The 26,647-nt window shown below is 54.1% G+C and overlaps 9 protein-coding genes across 9 annotated transcripts; 5 read left to right on the top strand and 4 right to left on the bottom strand.

The window, feature by feature from the left end:
* Positions 1 to 403: 403 nt before the first annotated feature.
* EV422DRAFT_18659 (uncharacterized protein) lies at positions 404 to 5,108 on the top strand. Its single transcript, XM_053065175.1, has 11 exons — positions 404 to 673; positions 731 to 991; positions 1,055 to 1,345; positions 1,413 to 1,559; positions 1,619 to 1,870; positions 1,933 to 2,187; positions 2,255 to 2,473; positions 2,543 to 2,695; positions 2,771 to 2,914; positions 2,985 to 4,910; positions 4,988 to 5,108. Exons 1-11 carry the CDS (start codon positions 619 to 621, stop codon positions 5,062 to 5,064), a joined length of 3,780 nt encoding a protein of 1,259 aa, XP_052930188.1. The 5' UTR covers positions 404 to 618; the 3' UTR covers positions 5,065 to 5,108.
* A 703-nt stretch (positions 5,109 to 5,811) lies between these two features.
* EV422DRAFT_563005 (uncharacterized protein) lies at positions 5,812 to 6,945 on the bottom strand (the record flags this gene model as incomplete). Its single annotated transcript, XM_053072020.1, has 2 exons — positions 5,812 to 6,345; positions 6,415 to 6,945. The coding sequence occupies 2 exons, from the start codon at positions 6,943 to 6,945 to the stop codon at positions 5,812 to 5,814; spliced, it is 1,065 nt and encodes a 354-aa protein (XP_052930187.1).
* A 46-nt stretch (positions 6,946 to 6,991) lies between these two features.
* EV422DRAFT_563004 (kinase-like domain-containing protein) lies at positions 6,992 to 8,557 on the top strand (the record flags this gene model as incomplete). Its single annotated transcript, XM_053072019.1, has 3 exons — positions 6,992 to 7,403; positions 7,480 to 7,917; positions 8,022 to 8,557. 3 exons carry the CDS (start codon positions 6,992 to 6,994, stop codon positions 8,555 to 8,557), a joined length of 1,386 nt encoding a protein of 461 aa, XP_052930186.1.
* On the bottom strand, positions 8,460 to 10,397 carry EV422DRAFT_18561 (uncharacterized protein). The gene is made up of 5 exons (XM_053065171.1): positions 10,171 to 10,397; positions 9,645 to 10,093; positions 9,518 to 9,565; positions 9,028 to 9,453; positions 8,460 to 8,953 (listed from the first exon to the last, which is right to left on the bottom strand). Exons 1-5 carry the CDS (start codon positions 10,255 to 10,257, stop codon positions 8,929 to 8,931), a joined length of 1,035 nt encoding a protein of 344 aa, XP_052930185.1. The 5' UTR covers positions 10,258 to 10,397; the 3' UTR covers positions 8,460 to 8,928.
* A 1,367-nt stretch (positions 10,398 to 11,764) lies between these two features.
* Positions 11,765 to 13,770, top strand: EV422DRAFT_18483 (S1/P1 nuclease-domain-containing protein). Its single transcript, XM_053065166.1, has 2 exons — positions 11,765 to 12,010; positions 12,271 to 13,770. The coding sequence occupies exons 1-2, from the start codon at positions 11,930 to 11,932 to the stop codon at positions 13,456 to 13,458; spliced, it is 1,269 nt and encodes a 422-aa protein (XP_052930184.1). The 5' UTR covers positions 11,765 to 11,929; the 3' UTR covers positions 13,459 to 13,770.
* Positions 13,771 to 14,684: 914 nt separating this feature from the next.
* Positions 14,685 to 20,531, top strand: EV422DRAFT_511968 (uncharacterized protein). Its single transcript, XM_053069052.1, has 3 exons — positions 14,685 to 15,061; positions 15,150 to 15,810; positions 15,920 to 20,531. The coding sequence occupies exons 1-3, from the start codon at positions 14,917 to 14,919 to the stop codon at positions 20,325 to 20,327; spliced, it is 5,214 nt and encodes a 1,737-aa protein (XP_052930183.1). The 5' UTR covers positions 14,685 to 14,916; the 3' UTR covers positions 20,328 to 20,531.
* A 27-nt stretch (positions 20,532 to 20,558) lies between these two features.
* EV422DRAFT_511967 (Skp1 family, dimerization domain-containing protein) lies at positions 20,559 to 22,019 on the bottom strand. The gene is made up of 4 exons (XM_053069051.1): positions 21,692 to 22,019; positions 21,181 to 21,419; positions 21,042 to 21,095; positions 20,559 to 20,966 (listed from the first exon to the last, which is right to left on the bottom strand). Exons 1-4 carry the CDS (start codon positions 21,846 to 21,848, stop codon positions 20,940 to 20,942), a joined length of 477 nt encoding a protein of 158 aa, XP_052930182.1. The 5' UTR covers positions 21,849 to 22,019; the 3' UTR covers positions 20,559 to 20,939.
* Positions 22,020 to 22,085: 66 nt separating this feature from the next.
* Positions 22,086 to 23,277, top strand: EV422DRAFT_18429 (NADH:ubiquinone oxidoreductase intermediate-associated protein 30). The gene is made up of 2 exons (XM_053065164.1): positions 22,086 to 22,326; positions 22,406 to 23,277. Exon 2 carries the CDS (start codon positions 22,461 to 22,463, stop codon positions 23,154 to 23,156), a length of 696 nt encoding a protein of 231 aa, XP_052930181.1. The 5' UTR covers positions 22,086 to 22,326; positions 22,406 to 22,460; the 3' UTR covers positions 23,157 to 23,277.
* On the bottom strand, positions 23,278 to 26,150 carry EV422DRAFT_18330 (putative serine esterase-domain-containing protein). Its single transcript, XM_053065162.1, has 8 exons — positions 26,112 to 26,150; positions 25,418 to 26,041; positions 25,275 to 25,337; positions 25,054 to 25,214; positions 24,501 to 24,990; positions 24,372 to 24,436; positions 24,138 to 24,289; positions 23,278 to 24,063 (listed from the first exon to the last, which is right to left on the bottom strand). The coding sequence occupies exons 2-8, from the start codon at positions 25,997 to 25,999 to the stop codon at positions 23,399 to 23,401; spliced, it is 2,178 nt and encodes a 725-aa protein (XP_052930180.1). The 5' UTR covers positions 26,000 to 26,041; positions 26,112 to 26,150; the 3' UTR covers positions 23,278 to 23,398.
* Positions 26,151 to 26,647: the final 497 nt, after the last annotated feature.

Raw genomic sequence — 26,647 nt, 5'->3', positions numbered from 1 at the left:
TCAAGAATCAGCCTTCGTTCCTACAGCCGCTCGCTTCACGAAACATCGGGCAAGCGTTTTAAAAACTGCCGTCAATCCTACCGGAGAACTTCTGCAAGTCTGTCCCCAACCTTGCAGTACCTTTGCCTGGAGAAAAGCTTTCGTCCAGTCTCACTCTTTCAGTCCTACAGCTCCAGGCGGGCCGTAAGAAACGACAAAAGCAGACGATGGCTCTATCAAGCACTGAAGCTGAACCGTCAACATCCGTCCGTACCCGCGAAGCTCCTACTTCAATCCGCTTCAGGCCAGATGGGCTTGTGCCTGTTACGGAAGCGTGTCGAAACCCGCGACGAGATGCCACCCGGTTCCGTGGCATCCTTCAGGATGTTATGACGTGGGGCAGATCGACGTTGTTTGTAATCGTCTTGGATTTCGCAATACTCTCATGGGCCCGCTAACAATGATATATATCTGGAGGGCAAGTTTCCGCCTTATGGTATGCAATCCCGATTTCCGGAGAAACGCATGCAAAATCTAGCCTCGTCTGCCTTGGAATAGTTGCCCAGTGAAAGTCGTTGGCAGTCGCCATTTACAGTACCCACGGAGTGTGCCAAGGAAGACTTGGGGTGTCCAATCAGTATGCTGGGACTGAACTTATTGCGGATCCTGATTGCGTTGACATGGGTCATTAGTGGTATGGGGTCTTTGATATCCCCGTTCCAGTGACTTTCGAAACTGAAATAGAATGCAGTCCTGGCACAGCAGGTTGCCATCTACTCAGGGACAGCCCAGACTGGAACGCAGATCCTCCTAACATCATATGCGAATTACTCAAACGCAAACCTTGACACCTTAACATCCATCGGTGTCCCAACAAACCTCGCAGCTCTCATTTTCAACGGTCGAGACCAGTCTGCAGGTGCTGCTTCTGTCTTTTTCGAGAGCGTTTCAGCTATCGATGCGAGTATATCAGGATTTTCGGCCACAGATTGGAATGCCTTAGTGGTAGACTGTAAGTCAGGACGGCACATATCTTGAACAGCAACATCATCCTCATCTTCCTTCTTGTTCACAGCAACTTGTAATCCACAATGCTCTTCCAAAGGAGTGTGCACGAACAATGGCTGTGCATGCTTCGCGAATTACACAGGGACCCAGTGCACTGATTGCACTGCAAACAATTGGGGCTCGGGGTGTAAGCCATGCCAGTGCAACGCGTATAGCACCTGTAATGATGGAATCTACGGCAATGGGACGTGTACCTGTCGAGACGGCTGGACTAGTAGCTCTACTGGTCTTTGCGACATATGCGCACCTGGATACTACGGGACGAAAAACGCTGCTGGTCTGACTCCAACCTGTACAGGTAAATGCTCCGCAGCCAGATTCAGCCTGTGTGTTCCATGTCACCGAGAAGCTCTCCATTTCAATAGCTTGTACAAATTGTGGTAGCCATGGATCATGCAGTACGACCACGGGGAAGTGTACTTGCCCTTGGGGTTACACCACCGGAGCTGATGGGGTTCCATGCAGCTCTTGTCGAACCGGATACTACAGAGATGTGCGCGGGGATTGCGTTGGTAAGCTTGATCACTTGCATCCAAATATAAATGTGGAGGCTCACCTCTTTGTGTGCCAGCGTGCTGGCACGGATGTCACGCCTGCCAGGACGGTGATGGTGCTTGCACATCATGTGCACATCTGGGGTTGGTTCGAAATGAAACTTTCCCGCAGCAGTGCATAAAACGCACCGACACCGCGGCGGTCACCGCGGATTCGCAATGTAAATCGATATCGTGTCCGGGCTGCGCCTCGGAGAGGTATTTCTGGAAGGGAACATACTCGGCAACGTCCAACACGAGCAAACCTGTAACAGCCACGGACTGCACGGGTGAGATAGGGTTATGCCTGCAAAGAGACGAAAGAATCTGCTAATCTTCTCTTTCCTCGCAGCCGGTGTCACCACTAAATGCCCGGAACTCAGGGACGCCGAAAAGTGCGGACATTGCCCTTACGCTAATACTACTCTTGTTCCGGGAAGCCAAAGTGGCGTCCCTACGAGCCAGCTTTGCACTACACAAGACCCTACAACGGGAGCTTGCTTCAACTACAATGGCTTATCACCCTGGAACGTGGGCTACGGGGTCTATACAGACTGGCCCGCGGGCCCACTAACCGTTTGGATGGCGGAGAAGAACTATTGTGATGGTTCGTACTGTTCGCTGCACGAGGTTTGCCACCAGACTCCAGAAACAGTAACACTTTATCGTTACAGCATGTCGAGTGAACTGCGTGCGCTGCGCTAATCGATATGCAAATATATCGCTCGCACGACAGACTACCTACTATAACGCTACTACCTGGTCTTTGACATCGCAGAGGGAAAACTTGCAATGCACACAGTGCCTTCCGGGGTATAACATTGTCGATGGCAATTGTGTTTACTCTCCCTGTCCGTCTGGACAACTTGATGACGGATCCGGGACTTGCATCGGTGAGTTGTAGGTGATACCCTCTTGTGCTATCGGATTTCATTCAGCTAAATATCACTCTGCCATCTTAGCATGCCATTCCGCTTGTGGAACATGTTCTGGACCAACTTACCGGAATTGTACATCTTGCGCAAACGGCGCGACATTGACGAATGGGGAATGTAACCTTCCATTATCGTGCCCAAGTGGGCAATACCCCGATTCTACAAATACGAAATGTATTGGTAAGGTTCACATCGTCGAACAGCTGATGAAACCGCTTGAAGAAATGCTCACCGGCGAGCGTCCTGTGTCATCAGGCTGCTTCCCTGATTGCGCTCAATGCAGCGGGCCGGCAATAAACCAATGCACTGCATGCTCGGCGCCTTTCGCTCTGTCAGGCGGTCAATGCGTTCTCGCTTGCCCTAAAGGACAGTATGCAGCAGCGGATAGAACCTGTACAGGTAAGCGCAGACTCCAGCAGAAGCTCATGGATGGCTTTGGGGTCTGGAATTCTCATCCATTGACGTGTAGCCTGCGATACCTCTTGCTCGATGTGCAATGCAATCAACGCCTGCTTCACGTGCGCAAATGGATATCAGCTATGGCACAATCAATGCCTGGCAAATTGCGTCACGCCGAAAACGTTCAATACAGCTACCGGTCACTGTGACTGTCCATCGGATAAAACCGAGGACGGCAGCGGTACTTGCGTGTGCCCTTTTGGCACACAACTTGATCCCGGTGGCAGCGGGACCTGCGTATGCCAAGCGGATAAGATTCCGTCAACCGTCAACAACACATGTGTCTGTGCTACGGGAAAAGGGTTAGACTCCAGTAACGTCTGCGTTTGCCCCGCCGACAAAATAGAGGACAGCACTGGACATTGCGTATGCCCATTTGGCACACAACTTGACCCCGGTGGCAGCGGGACCTGTGTATGCCAAGCGGATAAGGTTCCATCAACCGTCAACAACACATGTGTCTGTGCTACGGGAAAAGGGTTAGACTCCAGTAATGTCTGCGTTTGCCCCGCCGACAAAATAGAGGACAGCACTGGACATTGTGTATGCCCGTCTGGCACACAGCTTGACCCTGGTGGCAGCGGGACCTGCGTATGCCAAGCGGATAAGATTCCTTCAACCGTCAACAACACATGTGTCTGTGCGACGGGGAAGGGGTTAAACTCCAGTAACATCTGCGTTTGCCCTGCCGACAAAATAGAGGACAGCACTGGACATTGTGTATGCCTGTCTGGCACACAGCTTGACCCTGGTGGCAGCGCGACCTGCGTATGCCAAGCGGATAAGATTCCTTCAACCATCAACAACACATGTGTCTGTGCGACGGGGAAGGGGTTAAACTCCAGTAACATCTGCGTTTGCCCTGCCGACAAAATAGAGGACAGCACTGGACATTGCGTATGCCCGTTTGGCACGATGACGGACCCTTCCGGTAGCGGGAGCTGTGTATGTCAGGCAGATAAAGTTCCATCAACTGCCGATAACACCTGCGTTTGCCCCACTGGGAAGTTACTGGATTCTAGCAATGTCTGTGTATGCCCTGCGGACAAAACGGCGGATGCTAGCGGTAACTGTGTCTGCCCACTTGGCACGAGAGTCGATCCTTTGGGGAGTGGGACATGCGTTTGCGAGAGCGACAAAATCCCCGCGAGCGGCGGCAACACCTGCGTTTGCCCCACTGGGAAATTACTGGATGCTAGCAATGTCTGTGTATGCCCTGCGGACAAAATGGCGGATGCTAGCGGTAACTGTGTCTGCCCAGTCGGCACGAGAGTCGATCCTTTGGGGAGTGGGACATGCGTTTGCGAGAGCGACAAAATCCCCGCGAGCGGCGGCAACACTTGCGTATGTCCCAATGGAAAATCACTCGACGGTAATAACCACTGCGTTTGTCCTGCCGACAAAACCGAAGATATCAATGGCAACTGCGTATGTCCTCTGGGACGAAGGCTAGATTCTTCGAGTGGCAACTGTGTGTGCCAGGCGGACAAGCTCCCTTCCCCAACGAACAACACATGTATATGCCCCACCGGACAAATTCTAGATGCAACGGGGACCTGCGTATGTCCGAATGACAAGACGCAAGACAGTGGTGGCCAATGTGTATGCCCAACGGGCACGCAACTCGATTCTTCAGGCACCTGCGTCTGTCAAACCGATAAAGTTCCTTCCGGTGCCGACAACACCTGCGTGTGCCCAACGGGAAAATTGTTGAGTGGAGCAGGATTATGTATTTGTCCCTCCGACAAAGTTCAGGACAATACGGGAGCGTGCGTCTGTCCTTCAGGAACGCAACTTGATCCCGGTGGAAGTGGACATTGTGTCTGCCAATCTGACAAGGTCCCATCTTCATCCGACAACACCTGTGTGTGCCCCTTCGGTATGGCTTTGCAATCGAATGGGGCTTGCATTTGTCAATCAGACAAGGTCCCGTCAAGTACGAATAACACATGCGTTTGTTCTGCCGGAAAGCAGCTTGACGCTAACGGCACTTGTGTTTGTAATCCCGACAAGATTCTTGTGTCCAGCAACAACACGTGTGTGTGTCCGTCTGGCACACATCTGAATGCTTCTGGAACTTGCGTTTGTGATTCCGACAAAGTGCAGTCAGGTTCCAGTAACGCATGCGCTTGTCCCGCTGGAAAGGAGCTCAACTCTAGTGGCGCATGTGTGTGCCCTTACGGGAAGTCACCAGATAATGCTGGAGGGTGTGTCTGCGACGCCGACAAAACACCGGCAGGACCGAACGACACTTGCATATGTCCTCCCGGTACAGTACTGAGCAGCGGCGGTACATGTGTCTGCCAGAACGACAAGGTGCCTTCCACCACCAACAACAGCTGCGTTTGCCCATCCGGCACGGCGGCGAACAGTGCTGGCACATGCGTTTGTGATAGCGACAAAGTTCCTTCTACCACCGACAAAACGTGCGTATGCCCTTCTGGCGCAAGTTTGAACTCGACTGGCAGTTGTATGTGTGACCCTGATAAAGTCCCATCGCCTGCAAACAAATCATGCGTTTGTCCATTCGGCACCTCTTTGGTCGGCGGCCTTTGCGTGTGTGACGCTGATAAGATTCCCTCGACGATCGACAACTCATGCAAGTGCCCTTCGGGTACACACTTAGACATCACCAACAGATGTGTATGCGACGCGGATAAAGTCCCATCGACAGTGGACAAGACCTGCGTGTGCGATAGTGGCGCGATGCTCGACACCACTGGTACCTGTGTGTGCCAGAGCGGATACACTTTGGCGTCTACAGGCCACGCATGTTTCCCTGCTCCGACGTCCGAATCGTCTAGCACTTCGACCACCTCCACCTCGATTGTCGCTGGTCAGATTTCTACCGAGACCACGACAGTGTACCTCGCAACAACCATATCTCCTTCAACATCTTCAAGTACTCCGACCACCACGGCATCGAGCACCACTAGCACCACTATCGAGATCACTACGTCCCTATCCACGAGCTCTATAACTCCTTCGGTTTCGACGTCAACCACAACGTCCACCAGCGCGCCGAATACCAGTACGTCGACCTTTACGCCCACAACAACATCGACAACGTCCACGGCAAGCACATTGAGCACCAGCACGATCGAGAGCAGCTCCAGCTCCAGCTCAACCAGTACATCGAGTTTTACGCCCACAACGACATCGACAACCTCCACAGCAAGCACATTGAGCACCAGCACAATCGAGAGCAGCTCCAGCTCCAGCTCGACCAGTACGTCGACTTTTATGCCCACTACGACATCGAAAACGTCCACAGCAAGCACATTGAGCACCAGCACGACCGAGAGCGGCTCCAGCTCCAGCTCGACCACCCCTCCCTCCACGTCAAGTAGCAGCTCCACATCTTCCAGTGTCTCGAGCACCACAAGCTCCTCAGTTGCACTCCCCCCGGTGTCCACTGCAACGTTGTGGCAAACTCAAACCCAGACCATGATTACGTCGGTCACTGTGTCCGTGTCGCCAATTGCGTCCCCTACCTCCAGCTCAACATCCTCCACCACAACGACCTCTACTTCAACGACATCAACGACCTCTATATCAACGACATCAATGACCTCTAGTTTAACGACATCAACGACCCCCACTCCAATCACTTCATCGAGCTCTGCTCCGGAAGCTGCTAGCACATCAACAACTCCCCTGGCATCAAACTCGACCGATTCCGCAAACTCGACCGCTGGGGGTGCCGGATCAGCCTTTCTAACTAATGGCGGCGCTTCCCAGGGGTGGGTCAAAGACCATTGGTACGTCCCTGGAATCGCTGCCTCGGGAGGCTTGGCCGCCGCATGTATATGCTTTTGGTTCGTGCGGTCCAAGAACCGCCATAAGCGGATGGAGGCCACAGACCGTCGCTTAGTGGAATGGGAGGGCGCGATGGCGCAACATCGTGCAGAACAGCTGGAGAAACGGGGTTCTCTGAATGCTCTGGGGATGGATTTCATGAGCGGCTCCATTGTGACGGGCCTGCGGTACAATGCGAAAAGGATCTCGGCTGCCATAATGAGACCGTTGTCGATGTTCGGCGGTGCGCTGGCAGAGGAACCTGCTGTAAGCCCATCGTCTGCACAATTACCAGCGGACACGACCGGCATTGGGGAGTCGGGCTCGGATGAAGAATCCGGCTCCCCTCGCAGCAAGCGCATGACGATGTCCGGTCACATAGATCAAAGTCTCGGCACGGTTGAGGAAGGAATGGAGACGGAAAACGACGGAGGCCTGACGGAGCAAGACCTAATCAGGTTTTCTGGAGTTCCACTTGCACCGACTAAGAAGGGAAGAAATAAGGAGAATGATTTGATGAGGTTCTCGATTCCGGTTATGGGCGCGGAGACCAATACAGCGAGCTCTTCGCGGAATCCATTGGCACGTCTATCTGGAATGATACTGCGTAGCCATCGAGTTTCTCATAAACGTGAGTATACCTTTGGCACATGTTACTCGGTGTGGGTGAGTAACCCCAAACTAATCCGACTACTCCCATTGCTCAGCTCCACCACAACTTGACCAACCACCAGCCGCGTCCGGAGAGACTGTCCTGCCCCAACGTCTGCAACTCAACTACAACACGGACTTATGCATCGGAGAACCACTTCCCAGTAACAACCATGAAAAGCGCATCTACGCCGGGACGCTGGCTAAGGATCAAGGGTTCATGCCACGTCGGATCGCAGTCAAGCACGTATGGCGCAATGCGGCCGAAAGCGACAGCGAAGCTGAGGCGGCATTTGTGCGCGAAGTCACAATCATGACCGCCCTTGCCAAAAGCGAGAACGTCGTGAGGATCGTCGGTTATTGCACCGTGCCGAGGGTTATCGTTTCGGATCTGTACGAGGGAGATCTGGAGTTCATCCTGGGCAACCGCCGGTTTGAGTTTCCCGAGTCCCGTGCGCTCGGGATCCTGATGGATGTCGCTAAAGCGCTGATAGGTATGTGCTCTTGGCTCGGTTGTAACACTCATTCTCGGCATCAGTAAGTATTGAGAATCCTGATCGGGGCACATTGCCACCTACTCTCCCCTTACATCCCGAAGCGACGCACAAGCTAGGCTTCGCGCACGGCCGCATCCGACCCCGCGCCGTCCTTCTCGAACGCGTCAAAAACACATCGCGAGTATCCGTCCGCGCCTCGCTGCTCAATTTCAGCGGCGCGCCCGCCCAACCCCGCTCGTTCTGGCGCGCTCGTCTCGGGGATTTCAGCGCCTCACGGCCTGACGGTGCTCGCGAAAACAAGGCCCGCCTATCCCCTCGTTATGCATCACCGGAGTGCATACAAAGTGAGCAGCAAGTCACCGTGGCTGGGGACGTTTACTCGTTCGGCGTGCTGATCTGGCAATGCCTCACACGCAAAACTCCGTGGGAGGGGCAGGAAGATGGATATGTGGTTTGGAAGATCTGTGAAGGGGAGAGGCTGCAGATATCGAGTATTCCAGTGGAAAATTCCGCCGTGCGGAGTCAGCTGGTGGATATGACCGTGAGATGCTGTGCGGAAGAACACTTTGTGCGGCCCACCATGGCTCAGGTTCTTGATGAGTTGACGAGGTTAAAGGATTCCATTCCAGAGACGTGAGTTGCGGAACGCTTGGAGCTTACTGACGCTTCGGAAATGGTAGATTCCCTTCATTATATTTGCATGTATTGTATTTTAACTAGTTAGGAGCAGCAAACCGAGTACGGTATCGAAAGGATTATGAAACAAAAAATCAGAAAGGCCTACACAAACAATGCCTACATGCATACACGCCAGAAGAGGCCGTTCGAGGAAATCGAATGTGCATCCGATTATATGAGCGGCCCTATCCATCATCGCTGATTACATCCTCTTCCAGAAGACAGCTCGTGTGCTTTCCGATATCAGAAAAATGACATGTTCTGCCCTATGTATCTGAATATCGCGTGAACACGGGAAACCTCATCGCGGCCTTTGCGTTTGACGTGGTTTCAGTAATAGTTGGCGAGTTTTTTTCTTTGGAAAAAGGATGCTTTAATGAATGGATGGTTCCTTAAGACGTACGATGCCAATTGGATTTGCATGCTTACTTGTAATCGTCAGCGTAACCGTCATTGTAATTCAAAGCCCACTGGGCGTAGGCCGAGATCTGGAATTCAAAGACCATGCATTGGGTCTGGAGCTGTTGATTGTTCTTGTTCTTGTTGAGGTTGTTGTTGTAGTAATCCTGGCCTTTGTTCAACGCGTATTGCTTGAGCTTGCTAGCATCCTTCTTCTGAGGGTTGACCTGTCCCTCAATCTGCTGCCAGTTGGTGTTGTAATAGGCGACGCAGTACCTCCTGTTGGGTTGGAAGGAAAGGCAGTAGTCAGTGAGCTGGGCACTTAGAACTGAAGGGAGATGTCTGGAAAGGTAAGTGCCACCGAGGTCGTCGACCACGTACTCGACGGTGATGAGCTGATGATCGATGCTCTCCTTGTCATTGACCTGCTGATTATCGACGTATTTCTGGCCATTCCTTCGTCGAAGCGCCTGTGAGCATGCGGTAAACAACGCAAGACGAAGGGCCCTCATGTACATACTTGTTATAGCCTTGCTGGTTCTCGTGCTGTTTGCGGTCTTTCTGAATTCTACAGGGTTGGATATGACAAATCAAAAGAGGTTAGTATTCGATGTCCATCAATGGAGGGGCGAATGCTTGAACCATACTTCTCATAGGTCTGAATCTGGTCGAACGTCAAGACGCAGTGCTGCTGAGCCTGCTTTGCATTGTTCTTTTTGTTCTTGCCCTTTCCCCATTTCTTCTTATCATCCTCGGAGCTTTGATCCCAATCAACGTAGTCGTTCCTAGTGCACCCGAGATGAAGAACAATCGTAAGTACAATTTTTGAAGAGCAATGGGCCATGCTGAGGAACCAGATAGTGAACATGCCGCCGGAACAGCATGCGTACCAGTTTTCGTAAGTGAGGAAACAATCAGCCTGGAGATCCTTCTGATTGGTCTTTTTAGCAGCTGCCTGATGCTGCTGATTGTCCTGCTGGTGGGAAAAGGCTTTCTTATCGTTGTTCTGGTAGTCTTTGTTGTCCTGATAATGCTGGTTATTGTGATGCTCGTTTTGTTTTTTGTTGACGCCAGCAGCCTGAGCGTCCTCGCGGCGCTAGTGTTTGCGGAGAATGGGACGTGCATGAGTACATAAAGCCGCGCAATTGTTGATGCAAGGAACAGTTCACTTACGGACAAAGCGCCCGAAGGTAGAGCGGTGACGCCGTTGTTACAAAGAGCGAGGCCGAACACCGTGAGGACTGCCAAGGAGAGCTTCATTTTAAACGTTCTCGTAGGGGGGGAGTGGCTACAGTTGTCCGGAAGTCGACTCTCCTAGACGTTAAGAAAGCAAGATAGATGGAAACTCCGTTGATGCGACGGCGGCGGATCAGCTTCGGCATCGTTTTTAAGGCTGCGTGCGATACCCAGTGGAGATGCGGCTCACGACGTCAGTCGATATGAATGTGGGCGACATGGCTCCGCTCTCCCTCAGAGAATCTTTTTTCTTCTTGTACCTGAAGGGATTTCTGACCGGACCCCACAGTGTACATTGCCGAGAATCAAGTGGAGGTTAGTCGTGAGGCGGTAACCTCATTGAACGATAATGTTGTTGACACCAAAGGCCGCTCCACACATCCTCGAGAGGTTGGGAGATGGTAATCGAAGAAGGACAAAGGCGAGTTCAATTGAACGATACCATCTCCCAACCTCTCTGAGCATTTCTGCTGATGCGGGCCTTCATGCAAATATGATCAAGTTCATTGGCGTCGATGTGTGGAGCGGCCTTTAGACGTGAAATTGACATCGTATAGTGTCCATAAATCAAAAATTCGACAACGCGTACATGCTGTCAAGTACGTATATCATACATACATACATACCCCTAAACGAGCAATCCAATGACACCTGAGAGGTGTAAAGTCCGCAAATCAAAGAACCCTTCTTAAGGCATGGGTCAGTGCTCGTTCACCTTGAAAATGGCGAACAACGCTCAAATGATCTCTGACAGTACTGGTCACGTAGTCATGGACCGCCTGACGCATGCTATCGCCAGATAGGAACTTGAATGTACGACTTGATTGACGTAGTCCGTGGATCGACCATAACTAATGGAGTGGAAGCATGACGAGCAGGTTTTTCTCCTCACATCCTGTGTTCGTGCCAATGTGCTTTGGGTGTAAACGTGCGTCTGGACATGGAATTGGCAGTCAGTTGTGGGGTGCAAGGCCGCGGCTACGTCAATTCCCGTGACCGGGGCCGTAAGGTGACAAAATAAATCAGCGACTGCCGCAACGCCAAATTCACGTGAGTAACCGACATTGATTTCAGTTAGCGGGGGTGCACAGCTTGATGTCCCCTGACTGTAAAAATACAACCCGATCAAATGCGCATTTTTTTCTCACAATAATGCACAAAGCACATCCAGCGCGGGCATTCTCAGGAAAGTTACGGTAATAGATTGTTTCCAGCGTGCCATTCATTTTGCTGGGTGCGGCTGGTCGGCCGACGGCGACCGTGGTTTGTTCTATTTTCTGCGGCGACCGCCTGAGCCCGCCTCCCTTTCGATAGTTCCAAAGATATCCACACCACCCAACGAATCGGTACGCCTCTACCCTCGGAGCTCTTACCCAGCTTGTGATGCGCGCAGTCGTCGGCCACGGTGACGGTATGATCGTTGGCCTCGATAGATTTCAAGATCCCAAGCGTCGGAGAAGATCGGTGTGTAAATGCCTCTCTGCACCACGTTGTGATATCCGGGCCATGCTTGACAGCATCCAATGACCCAAACTCGGGACCCCCCTCTGACATCTGGTATATTTTCGACTGGGGATGGGCAGTGATCCGTAAACGCCTGATCCCATAAAAGCAGAAGACTTCGAAGCCCTCCCTCCTCACTCCTTCACAGCTATCCTTCCTTCCCTCCCATCCCTCCCATCCCGGCATCATAACCATGAAGGTCACACTCGCTCTCGCTACTCTCGCCAGCTACGGAATCGCCTCCGTCGCCGCCTGGGGTCGGGAAGGTCATGAGGTAGGTTGGCGAGTAGTCCCAATGCCTGAACAGAGCGCTACGGAAAGTGAAAAAGGCGGCCCGCTTTGGGGGAAAAGACCAGCAGAGGGCTCTCGCGCTAGCACCGCAAAAGTGACTCATTGACAGCGATGCTGTCAGTTACCACCCCGTCTCGCGCGCTTTCGGGCTTTTGAGAAACTCATTCGGATTTTCAAGGGCTCTCGGGGACGCACCGGAATCCTCCCCCACATTTTACTCACGTTACCGTTCCCTCTCTGCAGATCATTGGATCCATCGCCAGCGACCTCATCAAGCCTTCGACCCTGAAGGTCGTCAACCGCCTGCTCGGCAGCGACACGATGGAGAAGGAGTCGACCTGGGCCGACGAAGTCAAGAAGGCCACCGGGACCGGAAACTGGCATTTCATCGACATCAACACCGGTGCGAACCCGGCAAACGACCCCAACAACAGCAAGGGAACTTGCACTCCTGTGATGGAGCGCGATTGCGCCGGCCAGGACAAAGACGCCTGCATAGTTTCCGTCATCAGCAAGCAAGGCGAGATCCTCAAGGGTGCGTGCAGCAGCGGTAACCCCACCACCCAGCAGATTGAAGCGCTCAAGTACCTTATTCACTTTTTCGGTGATATCGCGCAACCCCTCCACGCCTGTGGCTTCCACCGCGGTGGAAACGACGATCTCGTCGCTCAGTTCGATACGCAAGTCAAGTCCCCGTATGGTAGCCTCCAGCTGCACTGGATCTGGGACAGCAGCATCCTCGTCAAGACGATGGGCGGTACGACATCTGAATCATCCCAGAAGGTGTCTCAGGCTCAAGTCGATGCCTATGCAGCAAAGACGTTGAAGCGCGTGCAGACCGGCGACTACGCATCCTCCGTGCAGTCGTGGGCGACCTGTGCGAACCCCGATGCCGGCACCCAGCACCGTTGCCCCCTGGAGTGGGCCGCCGACTCCTCCGGCCTCGACTGCTCCCGTGTGTACAAGGGATACTCGGCCACCGCTGACCTCGGTGCTGAGTACTACGACAAGTACAAGACCACCGTCGACGAGCAGATCGCCAAAGGTGCCGTACGTCTGGCCGCCTACCTCGACGAGGTTCTGTCCTGCAATACCACCCCACCACCACCCAAGCCCACCACCACCACCAGGGGTCCTCGCCCAACCACCGCCGCCCCTGCTCCCACTTCCACCCAGGCTCCTCGCCCTACCACCACAGCCGGTCCCGCTCCCAAACCCGTCTGCAAGGACGCCGACTTCCCCAACTTCCTGTGGATCCGCACTGAAAACATGTGCTGTGAGGACCCGACCGTTGTCGGTTCCAAGTACAAATACAATTGTTGTGCGGAATCTGACACGGGCGTCTACGACGACTGTGGCCGGTTCGGAAACGGATACAAGAGGACGTCCAAGGACGGGCCATTCCCCAAGGGCAAGCGTAACCATCAGTGATAAACGAACCCCTTCTTCCCATGACTGGGGATTCCCAAGTGAGATCTTTGCTCTTCGTGGACTATCTAATATGGTGCACTGTACTGTGTGTATATAATGTAGATGTAGAGATATACCTGTTATTAATGATGATAAAAGAGCGCTTGAGCTGGCCTCACGAACCTGTACCCGAAGGTCTGACTATCCTGGAAAGAAGTAATCCAAAGCGGTATCTCCAGCATCGTGTCGCTCGAACAAAATGGAGAAAGTAGTGCGTTAGATTAACCCCAAAAAATTGAAATTTCAAGCCAATACTCTGTTGTGGCGGCCGGAAGCATCCAGGAACATCCATACGGTCAGATACGAGGCTGCTCCAAGCTCGCGCACTCGTTCTGCCTGGACAGGTACAGCTTGGGATTAACACCAAAGTATCCTGCCAGGAGAATTGGACTTCGCGCTTTGCACGAAAACCTTTTCCCCTTCCTAGGCTTTCCATGCCGGGCGGCCCCAAAAGTGGGACGGACAAATACGAGCCTGCTCCAAGCTCGCGCACTCGCTCTGACTGGACAGGTACAGCTTGAGATTAATACCAAAGGATCCTGCCAGGAGAATTGGACTTCGGGAAGAAAACCTCCTCCCCCACTATCAACGAGGACGATGCATGCCGCGAAACCCGACAATTGCCAAAGACTCTCGTTGCACCTGTGCGCATGTACGTACCGTCCGCGCCTTCTTGATCTTCCCTAGCAGCGTCGTGTATTCCCGTTTCGGAAGCTGGGACGTGTTGTTGGCAAGCAGTCGGTGTGCCGCGGGTTCCGTTGACGCCAACATTTCTAAGTACTCCTCACATGTCGCGTCGGGGAGGTTGCTCACGAACGTTGGGATATCGATGAAGGCAGGCCAGGAGTCGGGCATGGCGGATATACAGTTGGGATGATGGAGATCAAGGGTGAGGAAAGTATCGATCAGTTGTGAAAGAAGGAGTGGGAGAACAGAACGGGGTCTTACCATATACTAGCGGTACACTGTACATTACATGTACACTCTCTGGTCCGACATCTTAAGTCTCTGCCACGACGATTTTCTATTCTCATGCGTCCTACCCGATGATACGCAGGCAACGATGGCGCCGAGTAGTCATGAGTGTGTATTTTCTGCTCGAGTATCCACCAGAGGCGCTCTATGATATTCAAGTCTGGGGAACTTGGGGGCCAGTCAGGAAGAAGGGGAGTGTTCTTCGACGCCTTGTACTGTACATGTACGCTCTGGTATACTTGCAGCGCGCAACCAGGGGCGAGAGAAGGCGGAGAGAAGGTCTGGCAGAAATCCCCCCATTGGGCTACATAGGCATAGGCATATTCGCCACACAAACACTCCCACCTACCACTATTATACATACTGGGTCAGCGGGTTTGGCTGTCGTTCATCTCATATTCGTTTCATCTACTTCTCGAAGTTTCATCTGTAACTTCATTGCACATGATGTACGCCCTCGATGGCTTTCAACAACAGCAACACGGTCAACCACCCATGCCCTCCAGCGGTGCCGGCGAACAGCACCATCAAGGGCCAGGAGGGCTCGCCGCAGCTTCCACTTCATATGCGGAACAAAATCAGTACTCTGGTAAGCCAGCGACGATGACCAACATCACCTAGCCAGGACGCAAAAGCGCTTTCCGAAAAGCCCTTTAACCACTCTTCCAATCCGTCAGATTATTCCAACCAACCACCAGCGACAGATTATAACTATGGGTACGACTCGGGGTACTCATATGCCAACGGCAACTACGCGCAAGGTAATGCGATGACGGACTACACATCACCACAGACAGCCCACGGACCGCTGCCTCCGATGGGCGACGACAACATCTACTACGACAATGGAGACAAGCAAGCGCAATCGGGCTTTGACAACGGCTTCGACAGGGTGGTGTATCAACAGGACCAGGCCGTCGGTAACGATGGGGCCGGCTCCTTGAACATCGACCACGTCGCTCCTCCGCTACCCGTTTCGCATCTCCACCATTCGGCACTAGCTAAAACGGTCAGCAGTGGCGTCGGCCCCACGTACATCCCGGAGGGCAGGGATGCCAGCGGGGGTCAATACCGCATCGTTCCAGTGAGGTCACGATTGTTCGCATCATACCCATGGGCGATCGAGGGATTCATGCTGTCTGATGACGAGAAGTTGGTATCGTTGCCATTCGGTCCTGCAAGCTGGAGATGGCAGCTTGTGATATACCCAAAAGGAGCAGGGGATGGCGCGGGAACGCATATCAGTGCATTCATCCGCCCTTTGAGAAACGAGTCGGAAGCTGCGGCGCGGGATGCGTGGCATCGGCCGATCACAGAGTTTACAATCAAGATACGGAGGTAGGCTTCCATCGCATGGGTTGAGGACGCGGCGAATCAGGACCTTGTTTGTTCTTCTACCTTGTTCCGCATGGATATTTACTTGAATCTTCTTTCCTAACACCCTCAGAGCGATTCCCGGTTCGCCCATAGTCGGGATCCCAGATCCGTCTGAGGACTTCCTGGTCGCCGATACATCCGAATCATCATTCACCGGTTTCTCTGCTTCCATGTCGGGTTGGGGCTTTCCCGAGCTGTTGGACATCCAAAATGTATCCGACGCCATTTCATACGACGGTACGCTAAATATTGAGGCCGACGTTGTCGGTGAACAGTCCGTGGACTGGGCTGTGTATCAGTACAAGTGGGACATTCCGAGTTTCCTTCAGTTGACTGAAGACGAAACCATGTCCGAACCGTTTGGTCCACCGAACTACCAATGGAAAATCCAGATATTCAGACAAGGAAACAAAGACGGCGCTGGGTCTCATCTTTCCGCTTACGTGCTTCCTGTTAAGTCACAGACCGAGTTGACTCTTGGCGCTGCATGGTCACGTCCAATCGTTTCTCTGACGATGAAGTTAGTAGCCGGCGAGAACCAAACGCCACTGACCTCCAAAACCATCACCGGGGGCTTCATCTTCACGGACGACAATCTGGATTGCGGATGGCCGCAGCTGATAGAGCTGGCAAAGCTGAATGAATCGATGGACTGGTATGCCTCCCTCTCGGTGATTATTGAAGTGACATGGGATCCGTCGTACGACCTGCGAGGTTCGGATCTCGGACGCGCTCGTCACCATATTGCGACATCCGCAGCCGAGTGGAAAGCTGCCAGGGATAGGCTCGAGGCTCTGAGCCAAGAATTGGACTATGCTGGAGGGGAGCTAGTCAACCTTCGATCAGCACTGGCTGCCGCTCATAGCGAGCTGAGCGCTCTCCAGGAGACTTCTCGCACCTCCGAACAACAGCTTCATGACACCAGAACCCGGCTGCAGACATTAGGCAACATTGAAGCGCGAATGGCTGTCGTTCAAAAGGAACTCCTCCAGGCGCATAAGAGGGTTGAAGAGGCCAAGGAGCTGGAGCAGCGATACCATCTGGCACGGGAAGAGTTGGCCTTGGCGCGGGAGTCCCAAGAGCAGGCCGATGCCCTGAAAGTGAAGATCGCGGGGGTCAAGCTGCGGATTGCGAGGTTGAGGTTGATAATGGAGCAAGGCGCTGAGATACCTCCAGAAATCCCCGATGCTGGTGATGACGAGGATCCGGCTACGATGAGAGCGGAGATGCTGCTTATGAAGTCGAAATTGTTCGAAATAGAACAGGATTTGGTCGCGGCTCGTGCAGACGCCGACGCCAAAGCGCGCGCACTTGCCGACGCCACTATCGCCGGCTCTCTGTACGATGACGCCGGTCAATCACAGAGCAATGGCGAGGAGCAGTCCTTATTGGACTTAATTCAAGGACTGAGACGTGAGATCCTGGTGGTGCGCGGTGTGCTACTGGAAGTGGAAGAGCGACCGACCCATACAATCGCTGACCGCGCCGCCCTAAGCGCCGAACTCGCTATGGTTCAGGCTGAGCTAGAAGTTGCTCGCGCGACCTTCTTAACTCTGACCTCTACCCGCGCCGAGGAAATAGAAGCAGACTCCGAGCTTACGATCGAAGCAGATATTGTAGGAACCGAGCTCACCAACGTCCGCGCGGACATGGCTGCCAAGCGCCAGAGCCTCGAAGAGGGTTCTGACAATGCTGATCAGCGAAGCGCCGTGTTCGAGGACCGGGCAACTTCGCCTATTCGCCTGCATGCCCCGCCACTTCCATACGGGAACGCCGCCGAGTATGGATTCACACAGAGCGCAGAGCGTGATGGACTGGATGCTGTCCCGCTTCCTGCCGGGATCCCGCCGCCTCCCTTCGGCATGAGCCTGCATGCCCTTCACGGCAACGATGACACTGCGACCGAATTGGCGCAGACGCACGAGGAGCTCTCTTACACGCGATCCGAGCTCGAAGGCGCACAGAACGAATTGAGCCATGTTAGGATGCAGATGGACTCCGCGCGGCAGATGCTGGTCAGCAACCCTACCAGCTCTAACGCAGAGGAGGTGCTACGGATGCTGTTCGGCCATAACCTTCAGTTCATGGCGGATATCGCTCCTCCCACCGCTGCTTTTGGCCAGCCCGTCGCGGCCGCTGCTTCGACTACCAGCTGGGACCCCGAGTTCTGGCCCATCGAGCAGTACTCCAAACAAGCATACGGCCAGCCCACGAAATCTCGCAGCATTTTCTCATCCTTCCTCAGCTTCACAACCCTCTTCCTCACCGCCTGGTTCATCACCTACTCGACCATCTACGTTCTGTGCTCCCCGAGCCACCTACGCGCACATCAGGGTGCCCCTTACGACGGCATGTGCAAGACCGTCGTGCCTGGCTGGAACACGATGATGGGCACCTGGCACGGCGCGGCGGAGAAGTTTGTAGGCGATGTAGCGCCCGGGATTGGGCAGGGGTTGAAATGGACCGCGAAACGTGGGAAGGTTGCTGTTAGGGTTGTGGGGAGGAAGGTGGGTGAGGGGAAAGCGTGGTGGGAGACTACGTCCGCCGCTGCTGTTGATGAGAAGGCAGAGAGCGAGATTTTGCGTGATGATTCCGCGGTGCGTAGCGGTACCGGTGCTGAAAAGAATGAAGCTAGTCAAGCTACCTCTGTCGACGACTTGCCTTCCCAAGTCAGTCCGGGGTTCACGACTGCCACCGTACCGTACGGCACGGAAAGCATCGTTACCTCTGCGCCTCCGCATAAGCGGACCGAGCTGGCTCCTGTATCCGGAACCACGGGAGTTACGCCTTCTGAATCGACGGAATCTGCAGGCACCGTGGTAGCTGAAGCGAATGCCGCTGAGGTCACGACTGGCCAGCCTGCGTATGCGAGAGGTAGCGGCGCCGAGGAAGTCTTTCTTAAGGGCTCAGAAAGTCAACAGCCTGTCCAAGACTCGCCTGCCGGAGCGGTGTCCAAAGACAACCAGTCTGACATCGTACTCGCTGCCGAGAGCGTTACTCACTCACAGACAATCCAGCCTAACCCCCCGGTGTCGACGCCGTCCGTTCGACAGCCTGTGGCCACCGAGCCAGGCAGAGTTGCTACACCTATCGAAAAGGATAACATTGCTCAGAACACCCCCGCAGCCGAAGCTCAACACATCCCGATCCGAGACATCCCCAAATCGGTAATCAGCAGCGCGGTTTCCGTTATCAGCGAAGGCTCCTCGCAAGTCAGTCGGGCCGCTCATGACGCCCGGGAGACGATTGGCGCTTATGCTCGCCACACTGCTGAAGCACAAATCAAGGACGTCAGGGACGAAAGTACGGATGCGGAAGCGAACACCACTCCTATTCGCGATATCCTGAAAGCGGCAGCTACTGAAGCCGCACCGGTCGTAAGCGCGGCACAGGATGCTGTGCCTATTCGCGGAATCCCGCAAGCGGCAGCTACTCAAGCCGCACCGATCGTTAGCGCTGTGAAGGAGGCTGTGCACGAAGCGCAGGCGAGTCTGGCTGGCACACCGATCCCTGATGCACGCAAACAAGATACCGCGCAGTCTCTCCCGACGGAACCGAAACATGCTCCGCCGGCTGCTGCTGTCACCAAAATAGCGTCGGTGGTCAGCTCTGCGGCATCCGCTGGGACGGATGCGGCGAAACAAGTTTTGGAGGATGTCAAGACAAGGGTCATACCGAACGCCGGCGTTGAACCGGCTGCTGCGTCTAAATTCCCCGATTCGACACAGACCGGAGAGGACCCGGTTTACTCGTCTGATATCCCACCCGTCCCGGAAATACCCAAAGTAGCGCAACAGCAACATGAATCAGCGCGCACCGCACCTCTGGCTGGTGGGGCGCAGAGTGAGCAGGAAATGAACCAACGCGCACCCCCGGTCCCGCCACCTGTCCGACGACGGGCACGCGATGTTGAGCATGTCGCAGAGGATGGTCGCCAGCACCACGAGCAGGAAGTGAACGAACCCGCATCGGGGGCGGCATCGGTAGCAACGGACGGAGATATGCTTAATGCCCCACCGCTCAAAGAAGAAGGAACGACGGTCGGAACTGAGTCAACTGAATCAGCACCACCGCCGGTGGCGAAGGAACGAACCGTGCCGGTGTTAGAGATACCCGTGTTACCTCCCCCACCGCCACCGGCACCTGAAGTGGCGAACGTGAACGTGGGACACCCAGCTGTTGCTCCTGCTTTGGCTGAAGCAGACGAGATTGTGGGAGGAGTGAATAAACAGACGGGAAGCACCGTCGCGGCGGCAGACGATGTGGGGACGGGACACGAGGAAGGGGTGGTTGACCCTGCAAGTGAGCCGGCCCACGCGCACTCCCATGCCGGTGATGCCAGCGGAACAGCAGGAGAAGGAGGGAACATCCCTGCAGTACCCCCTCAGCAAGGGGAGCACGACGCGACAGCAGATCATGGCCCGCGGGCAGCGGTAGCGCACGAGACAGGAACGGAACACGTCGAAGACGAGCTCTGAGAACAAGACGACGGAACAAGCATAGGGTATTTTGGGACGGGATTTTTCCGACGGGAGTGCAAGCAGGGGGAAAAGCGTAGTTTATTCTGTCATCTCTGCCACTCGCCGCAAGACATCATGACCGGAACTGTTACTTGATGTAGTAGAAACCATACACTTTTTTATTCAGCTTTGTGTAATGAGGAACACTGATACCTGTACGAAGTTGTGGAACTGGACTGACTCGCATGTGCGGGGTTTCATGCTTTTATGGATTGAGTGTAGACTGGGCCGTGGGCCAAGGATATTCAGCACTTTGCTCCATAGTGAGAAGGAAGAGAATCGCATGATATATATATTTCCAGCCCTACTCCGTTCCATTCCGGTAACGGGGCGAGGGCCAAAGATAAAACAGCAACAACAAGATAACCTCTCCCGCACTTCCTGCAGACCAGCGCCGAAAGTTCAAGGAATGGGAGGACAACACAAAGTTCGAAGCAAGGCGGGGAAACGTCCCCTTTCAGGATCGTTCACTCCCGAAAGGGGATATGAAGGACAACAAGGGAATTTTCATTTCTTTTGATTTCTCGGACTGTACAGATGCGGCAAGAGTGGGCGATTTCGGGGGAGAACCTAGCGATCCTCGCACCACTCGTTCTCCTGTCAGGGTAAGAACCAAGGGATAAATGATGAGTTCGACGATGAGTAAGCAGCGTAATTCACAGCGAACGTTACCTTGCGGATTTGCTCCTCCTCCTCGGGTGTAAAGTCGTTCTGGATGTTGAAGGTCTGAGGAAAAGGAAGATTCGACAGTGAGCTCTTTCGGACAGCAGAATAGAAGTAAGACAAATACATATTTCTCCCGAGAACTCACTTTCCTGATTTCCTCTACAGACTTTCCCTTGATCATATTCGCGACGGTCTTACATCCCAAGTCAAGCAGGCCTTTCATGTCGAGGTAGTTGGCAGCGAGGATCAACTCAAACAAGGTGCCCTGGTCGACGTTTGTAAACTCCCTATCCCATTCACCAATATCGTCGGAAGACTTGGGTTTGGCCTCTTCTTCCGGAGGTGCAGGAGGGTCGTCCTTGTGATGTGTGGCGTATTCGATTACTGTGTGTGTGTGGAGGGATGTGAGATTGGGTTGGGGTTCGGTTTCAGCTGCAAGTTTCCCACGCGAAAACTGTGCCATGCAATTGCGTCCGCTTAGCGGTGAAGGGAGTATTGCGCGCTAACGCTCAGTCATTCAGACCGCACCAAGGCTCGCCTGCCTCAAGGCATCCCGGCACCTCGCTTCGCTCGCATCCCACCCTCACTGACGCTTGGACTCCCGCCCGGCGCTATGCTCAATTCGTTCGCCGCTCTCGCTCACACAAAACACAAACCTTTCTGAAGAATGGGCCCAGACACGTTTGGGAGCGGGATAGGCTGGTCGTCGGCCTCACCCACGTCCTCGAGCATGTTTTTGATGAGGACGGATTGGCACGCGACCTCCTTGGGCACAGCAAAGTCCTGACCGTCGCTAGAAGTGAGCTTGACCATATTTGCGAGTGGGTGGGTTGTGGGTGGGTGGGTGGGTGGTTGTAGCTGGGTGTTGGGTGTTGTTCGGGGACAGTGCTGAGCTGGAGAGCGAGGGTGGTTGTGGATTGGAAATGGGGGAGGGAGGGGGTTTGAGCCGAGAGATAGAGAGAGAGGAGGGGCAGTCTGAGAAAGTTCGCGCAATCACAAAGCGGGAGAGTTTCCTCAAACGGCTCTCATTCAGACAGATTCAGACTGCGAGGGGGAAGCCGCCCGCCCGTGGTTGTTAGTTAACACGCGGGTATTTAACGCTGTGACTACCCGGTTAGCAACACACGCGTCCTCTCGCTCTCCCTCGTCCTCTTCCTCCTCCAGTGTCTGCGAAAGAGACTCCCCAAAAGCCCCACTGTCAACGCAAATGTTCACGCTGTTCCTCGTGCTGTTCCACTTCGTCAAGGACGTCGCCGCCCTCAGCATCAGGGGCGGCAGCGGGCTAGCTACTGTATGTATCTTTGCTTGCACTCCAATGTCCATACGCGTCCGCTGACTGATCTTTGAAAAATGCATTTGTCCACCATTAGGGCACAGGAGCTGGATACACCTACAGCAAGCCATCTCGTCACATATTCGGCGGAGATGCAGGCTGGAACACATCCCTCTGGGAGGCCGTCGACGATCGGTACGTATCTTTCCGCACGCATGGACGACTCTCGTCTCACCCACCGACTGACTCAACACTATCTTGGCAGAGTCCGGGGCGGCAAGTCCCAAAGCCACCTAACCTACCTCAACCCCAAAACACCGTCCGCCGGCGTCCTCTTCTCAGGCATTCTCGATGTCGGAACACTAGGAAACGCAGGATTTGCCTCACAACAGACCTTGCACTCGTCTGACCTAACCTGGGATGTGTCCGCTTACCCACGCGGCCTCGAAATATCTACCGCGGCTGTGAAGGGCGATAACCGCACCTATTCATTGAATATCTACACGGACGAGGTTATCCCACCACCACCACCACCACTACCATCACGGAGTGATCGTCTAATCCTAACCTCCCAACCGGCCAACCGCTCCCCCTCCACCCCGCCCACATCACGGATAAACTACAAATACTCGTTCACACCCACCCACTCGACAGATGTGCAAACGACGTTCGCGCCGTGGGAGGCGTTCAAGCCGAATTATAGGGGCAGGGAGGTCGAGGGACTGCCGCCGCTGGATGTGACCAGGCATCAGGTTACGGGGTGGAGTCTGATGTGTCAGAGTTTCTTTGGGACTCAGGAGAAGGGGGGGTTCAGCGTCGAGGTTTTGGCCATTAGGGTTTTGGCGTAGGTGATGTCTTGGAGGGTACAGTGAAAGGTGGTGCATATTAGTGGCTGAAGACGGCAGCAAGTAGATCACCTAGGTGTTGTGTACGATAACGTTTGAACCTCCACATAGAGCCTCGGCTTATTTAGAAAATGCATTGATATGGTCAATATGTACAAAGCTATGAAGCAATTCGCGACCATCACATCTCGGAAACAGCAGAAAACTATGTACGCACACTCGGCTCCGATTCAGCCCTAATGAAATCACCCAGCCAAATGGAAATTCGCCAAAACAGCCGCCACCTCCAAAAACATCGGATCCTCCAAAAAAGCCACATGCGCCAACCTGCCCAGCAAATCCCTCCGATTCGCAAGCGCCGGGAACCACGCCACATACCGCTCCGCCTGCGTCGCTGCCAGCGCGCGCGTCAGGCCCACCAGCATCTCTGCACAGGCGATCTCATTGCTTTGCAGTGGCGAGTCTTGTTGTTGCGTATCCCCGTGGGTGGTGGAAGATGAGAATGACCCGAAAGGGGCAGGCGCCGGTGAAAGCGGTGACGTAAGCGGCGACAGAACCGGTGAGAGGTGCTGTCCACTCCCTAACGGCACACACGGCAACGCAACACAAATCGGCGCACACCGCGTCCACAACCACCCCTGATCCCCCGCTTGTGACAACTCATTCACCACACTGCTTCTCGAGTTATCCAGCCCCCCATTGCTTCGTGGCCGTTCAACCATAAGCGCGCTCGCGAGCCCCGCGTACCCGTCTTGCGCGCCGCCAAAGAGACGGACGGTGCGGAATTGTTGCAAGGCTGTGGACTCGGTGGCGAGTTTGTAGAGGAGGCATTGGCGTTTGTCGTCGGCGTCGCGGAGGAGGAGTTGGTCAAGGGCGGGGGAGCGGTCGAGGTACCGGTAGGCGTTTGCCACTGTTCAAAATAAATCCACGGTTTAGTGCTTGTACGCACATCCTTTTTCAAGGCGGAGCGGAGAAGACCCCTACCAAAGCCTAACACCTTGTTGTCGACGGCGTCGATCCCCTGATGCGGTGTACCGAAAGTAGTAAAGGTATCCAGTTTGTCCCGAAATACCGCCATAGCGGGCTTCTCAACTGCGCATCGGGCGATGAGGCCACCGAGTGAGTGACATACAAAGCTGCACGTGAATTGGTTAGAACTTTGCCATATGGCGCTAGATGAAGGCACTGGGCGGATTCTACGGTCGAATGATACGCTACCTCAATCGTCCGACTCGGAATAGATTGGATTCGACGAAATCCATTATCTCCTTGACAAGATTATCCTAAAATCGCAGTCGGTTTCAGTATGAACTCACAGTGTTCCCAAATCCCGTCGTGTAAACTGACCGCCAGCATAGAAATATCATCAAAAGTATCCTCCTCATTCGAATCACTATTCAAAAACATAATCTCATCGGCCGGTATCCCCATATTCAATCTCGCATTGATAACCTTATTCCGATACTGCCGAAAATCATACGCAGATCCCAGCAGGCCATGCACAAACACCACCAAATGCTTCCCATCCTGCGCGGCTCTGTAATCCGCTAGCTCCTCAGCTTCCGCAAACATCAGCGTGCGTTCGGATCGGACGCTGCGCGGGGACATTAGGCCGCGAACGCTGGCGTTTTCGTCCGGGGTTGGGGAGCCGCGCATGCGGAAGTAGTCGGTGGAGATGCTGGGTGAGCGGCGGGGCTCGATGAGGGAGGTTGGGGAGCCCGGGCGGGTGAGGTCGCCGATGCCGGTTTGGTCGATGAGGAGGGGTATGGGTTTGGCTTTCTCGTCTGAGATGAAGAGGCCTCCTTGGGAGCGGTACTCGGAGAGAACTTGTTCGATGCTGGAAGGTTGCGCTTTCGGTCAGTCTGCAACGTAACGTGTGTGGAGGATCCCGAGTACTCACTAGAGCTTCACTTGGGCATAATCTCCGACAGCCGTGGCGGCTAACACGTGTCGACGGAACATGGCGCAGGTTCTGATAGCCCACGCCTTTCTCTTTCGGACGATGCGATCCATCACCACCATCGGGTTGCCGCTGATATATGTATCCCAAGCGTGCTTGCACTAAGGATCGTCTTTTTCAGTACAGCGGAGGCGCTTAAGAATCAACGCCTACGTCCTTACCTGATCAGATAAGTGGTTCAACAGCTTGCGCAGTGCCTTCTTTGGGCTCCCCCGGTATCCATGCTGCAGCAACGCCAACGATAAGTAGAGCATACGCATGCAATATGGGTGGCTGCCCAAGGAATTGAGACTTCCGGACTAACATGAATGCAGGCAATCCACTCTTCAGCCAAGCGTTGTGAGTGTTCTGGTGTCCACACGGTGACGTTGTCCCATGAACTCCTGGCATTCCACGTTAATGCCAGTGCATAATGTAAACTTCCTAGCAGACTTCCCGTGTGAAGCCTTCCTTTTGCGATGGTTCCTTCCCCAGGGCTGTCGACAGACTCGGCGTAGGTCATTTGAGACTCTACAGCTTTTTGGATGGTGATTGCAAGCACAGTCGTGTGAAAAAGGTCGTTTTGTGCTGCGGATCCGTCGGAAGTGTGTGCATAACTGCCTGAAGGTGAAGGCGCTTTCGCCCAATAGGAGAGGGCAGTCCACAACCGATCCACGTAAGTATCGTCAGTTTTGGACACTTGTTGACTCGCCGAACTAGATGGTATCCGATATCCCAGATCAACGGTCGAGACCAGCATGGCCACATTCGCATAGAATATGCCCGTGTACGTCACACACTGAAACTGCCCGCGATGTGAGGTTGGGATGTGCAGCGAGTTCCCCAAAACCTCCCACAAACGAAATCGGCGAAGTTGACGAAACTCGAAGTCCTCAGGGTTGATCATCCTGTGTATCAGGTGCGCACAGTGAGCAGCCTGCCATCGCGACTACCAACAGCAATGCATGAGAACGCGTCAGGACTCGCCTGTTACGGATGGCGCGGCCCTTCGTACCCACCTCTCATGTTCACAGTGCCAAAGCTCAACATCGAGGAATGCGTCTGTAGTTCCCGTTCGATCTGTCAGCATAGGGTCGTGCTCGTCGATCGTGAGCTCGAACACCACGCCCTGATGGAGGGTCACTTGCTCGTTCGCTCGAGAGATGAAGAAGCTTTTGCTGATCCAGACGTTTGGTGTCGTGGTAGATGATTCGGGGCGGCATTGCCACGGACATGCCTTTCGTAGATGTATTGGGCATGCTGTTCGTTTCGTTGTATAGCTTGGGAAGCAGTTGTAACGAAGCTCGTGGGCAGTCTCTACGCGTGGGAAAGTGGTCTGAGGTGGAGCATGTTTGCCAAACAGAGGTCACATAGTCAATGCCCATACCAGCAACAAACAGCGGGGCCGGCTTCGCCTGGAGATGGTCATACGATGGTATCGTCTTAACAGGTTTGCCGTCTGTCCTTTTCACTCGTTTTCCCAAGAGCCGGTCCACCGCCACGGGGGCATATAGTCTGACCTGCAGTTGGTAGAGACTTTTAGAGAAGTTGAGCC

The sequence above is a fragment of the Fimicolochytrium jonesii genome (genome assembly GCF_025526975.1).
Source record: "Fimicolochytrium jonesii strain JEL569 chromosome Unknown EV422scaffold_1, whole genome shotgun sequence".
Classification (NCBI taxonomy): domain Eukaryota; kingdom Fungi; phylum Chytridiomycota; class Chytridiomycetes; order Spizellomycetales; family Powellomycetaceae; genus Fimicolochytrium; species Fimicolochytrium jonesii.
The sequence above is the reverse complement of the archived record's forward strand: the minus strand, read 5'-3'. Positions and strand labels throughout refer to the sequence as shown.

Excerpts from the sequence above, each read along its gene's own strand:
- EV422DRAFT_18330 (XM_053065162.1), bottom strand. The coding sequence starts at position 25,999 with ATGATCAACCCTGAGGACTTCGAGTTTCGTCAACTTCGCCGATTTCGT. Across the intron at positions 25,215-25,274 it reads TGAACCACTTATCTGATCAG|TGCAAGCACGCTTGGGATAC; the intron begins GTAAGGACGTAG and ends GACGATCCTTAG. Across the intron at positions 24,064-24,137 it reads CAACAAGGTGTTAGGCTTTG|TGGCAAACGCCTACCGGTAC; the intron begins GTAGGGGTCTTC and ends TATTTTGAACAG.
- EV422DRAFT_18429 (XM_053065164.1), top strand. The coding sequence starts at position 22,461 with ATGCAGGCTGGAACACATCCCTCTGGGAGGCCGTCGACGATCGGTACG.
- EV422DRAFT_18483 (XM_053065166.1), top strand. The coding sequence starts at position 11,930 with ATGAAGGTCACACTCGCTCTCGCTACTCTCGCCAGCTACGGAATCGCC. Across the intron at positions 12,011-12,270 it reads GGGGTCGGGAAGGTCATGAG|ATCATTGGATCCATCGCCAG; the intron begins GTAGGTTGGCGA and ends CCCTCTCTGCAG.
- EV422DRAFT_18561 (XM_053065171.1), bottom strand. The coding sequence starts at position 10,257 with ATGAAGCTCTCCTTGGCAGTCCTCACGGTGTTCGGCCTCGCTCTTTGT. Across the intron at positions 9,566-9,644 it reads CAGATTCAGACCTATGAGAA|AATTCAGAAAGACCGCAAAC; the intron begins GTATGGTTCAAG and ends CCAACCCTGTAG. Across the intron at positions 8,954-9,027 it reads GGTTACGCTGACGATTACAA|AAAAAAACTCGCCAACTATT; the intron begins GTAAGCATGCAA and ends CTTTTTCCAAAG.
- EV422DRAFT_511968 (XM_053069052.1), top strand. The coding sequence starts at position 14,917 with ATGATGTACGCCCTCGATGGCTTTCAACAACAGCAACACGGTCAACCA. Across the intron at positions 15,062-15,149 it reads GGAACAAAATCAGTACTCTG|ATTATTCCAACCAACCACCA; the intron begins GTAAGCCAGCGA and ends CCAATCCGTCAG. Across the intron at positions 15,811-15,919 it reads TTTACAATCAAGATACGGAG|AGCGATTCCCGGTTCGCCCA; the intron begins GTAGGCTTCCAT and ends TAACACCCTCAG.
- EV422DRAFT_511967 (XM_053069051.1), bottom strand. The coding sequence starts at position 21,848 with ATGGTCAAGCTCACTTCTAGCGACGGTCAGGACTTTGCTGTGCCCAAG. Across the intron at positions 21,420-21,691 it reads TGGGCCCATTCTTCAGAAAG|TAATCGAATACGCCACACAT; the intron begins GTTTGTGTTTTG and ends ACACACACACAG. Across the intron at positions 20,967-21,041 it reads AGGAGGAGCAAATCCGCAAG|GAGAACGAGTGGTGCGAGGA; the intron begins GTAACGTTCGCT and ends TTACCCTGACAG.
- EV422DRAFT_18659 (XM_053065175.1), top strand. The coding sequence starts at position 619 with ATGCTGGGACTGAACTTATTGCGGATCCTGATTGCGTTGACATGGGTC. Across the intron at positions 674-730 it reads GTTGACATGGGTCATTAGTG|TCCTGGCACAGCAGGTTGCC; the intron begins GTATGGGGTCTT and ends AATAGAATGCAG. Across the intron at positions 1,871-1,932 it reads AACAGCCACGGACTGCACGG|CCGGTGTCACCACTAAATGC; the intron begins GTGAGATAGGGT and ends CTTTCCTCGCAG.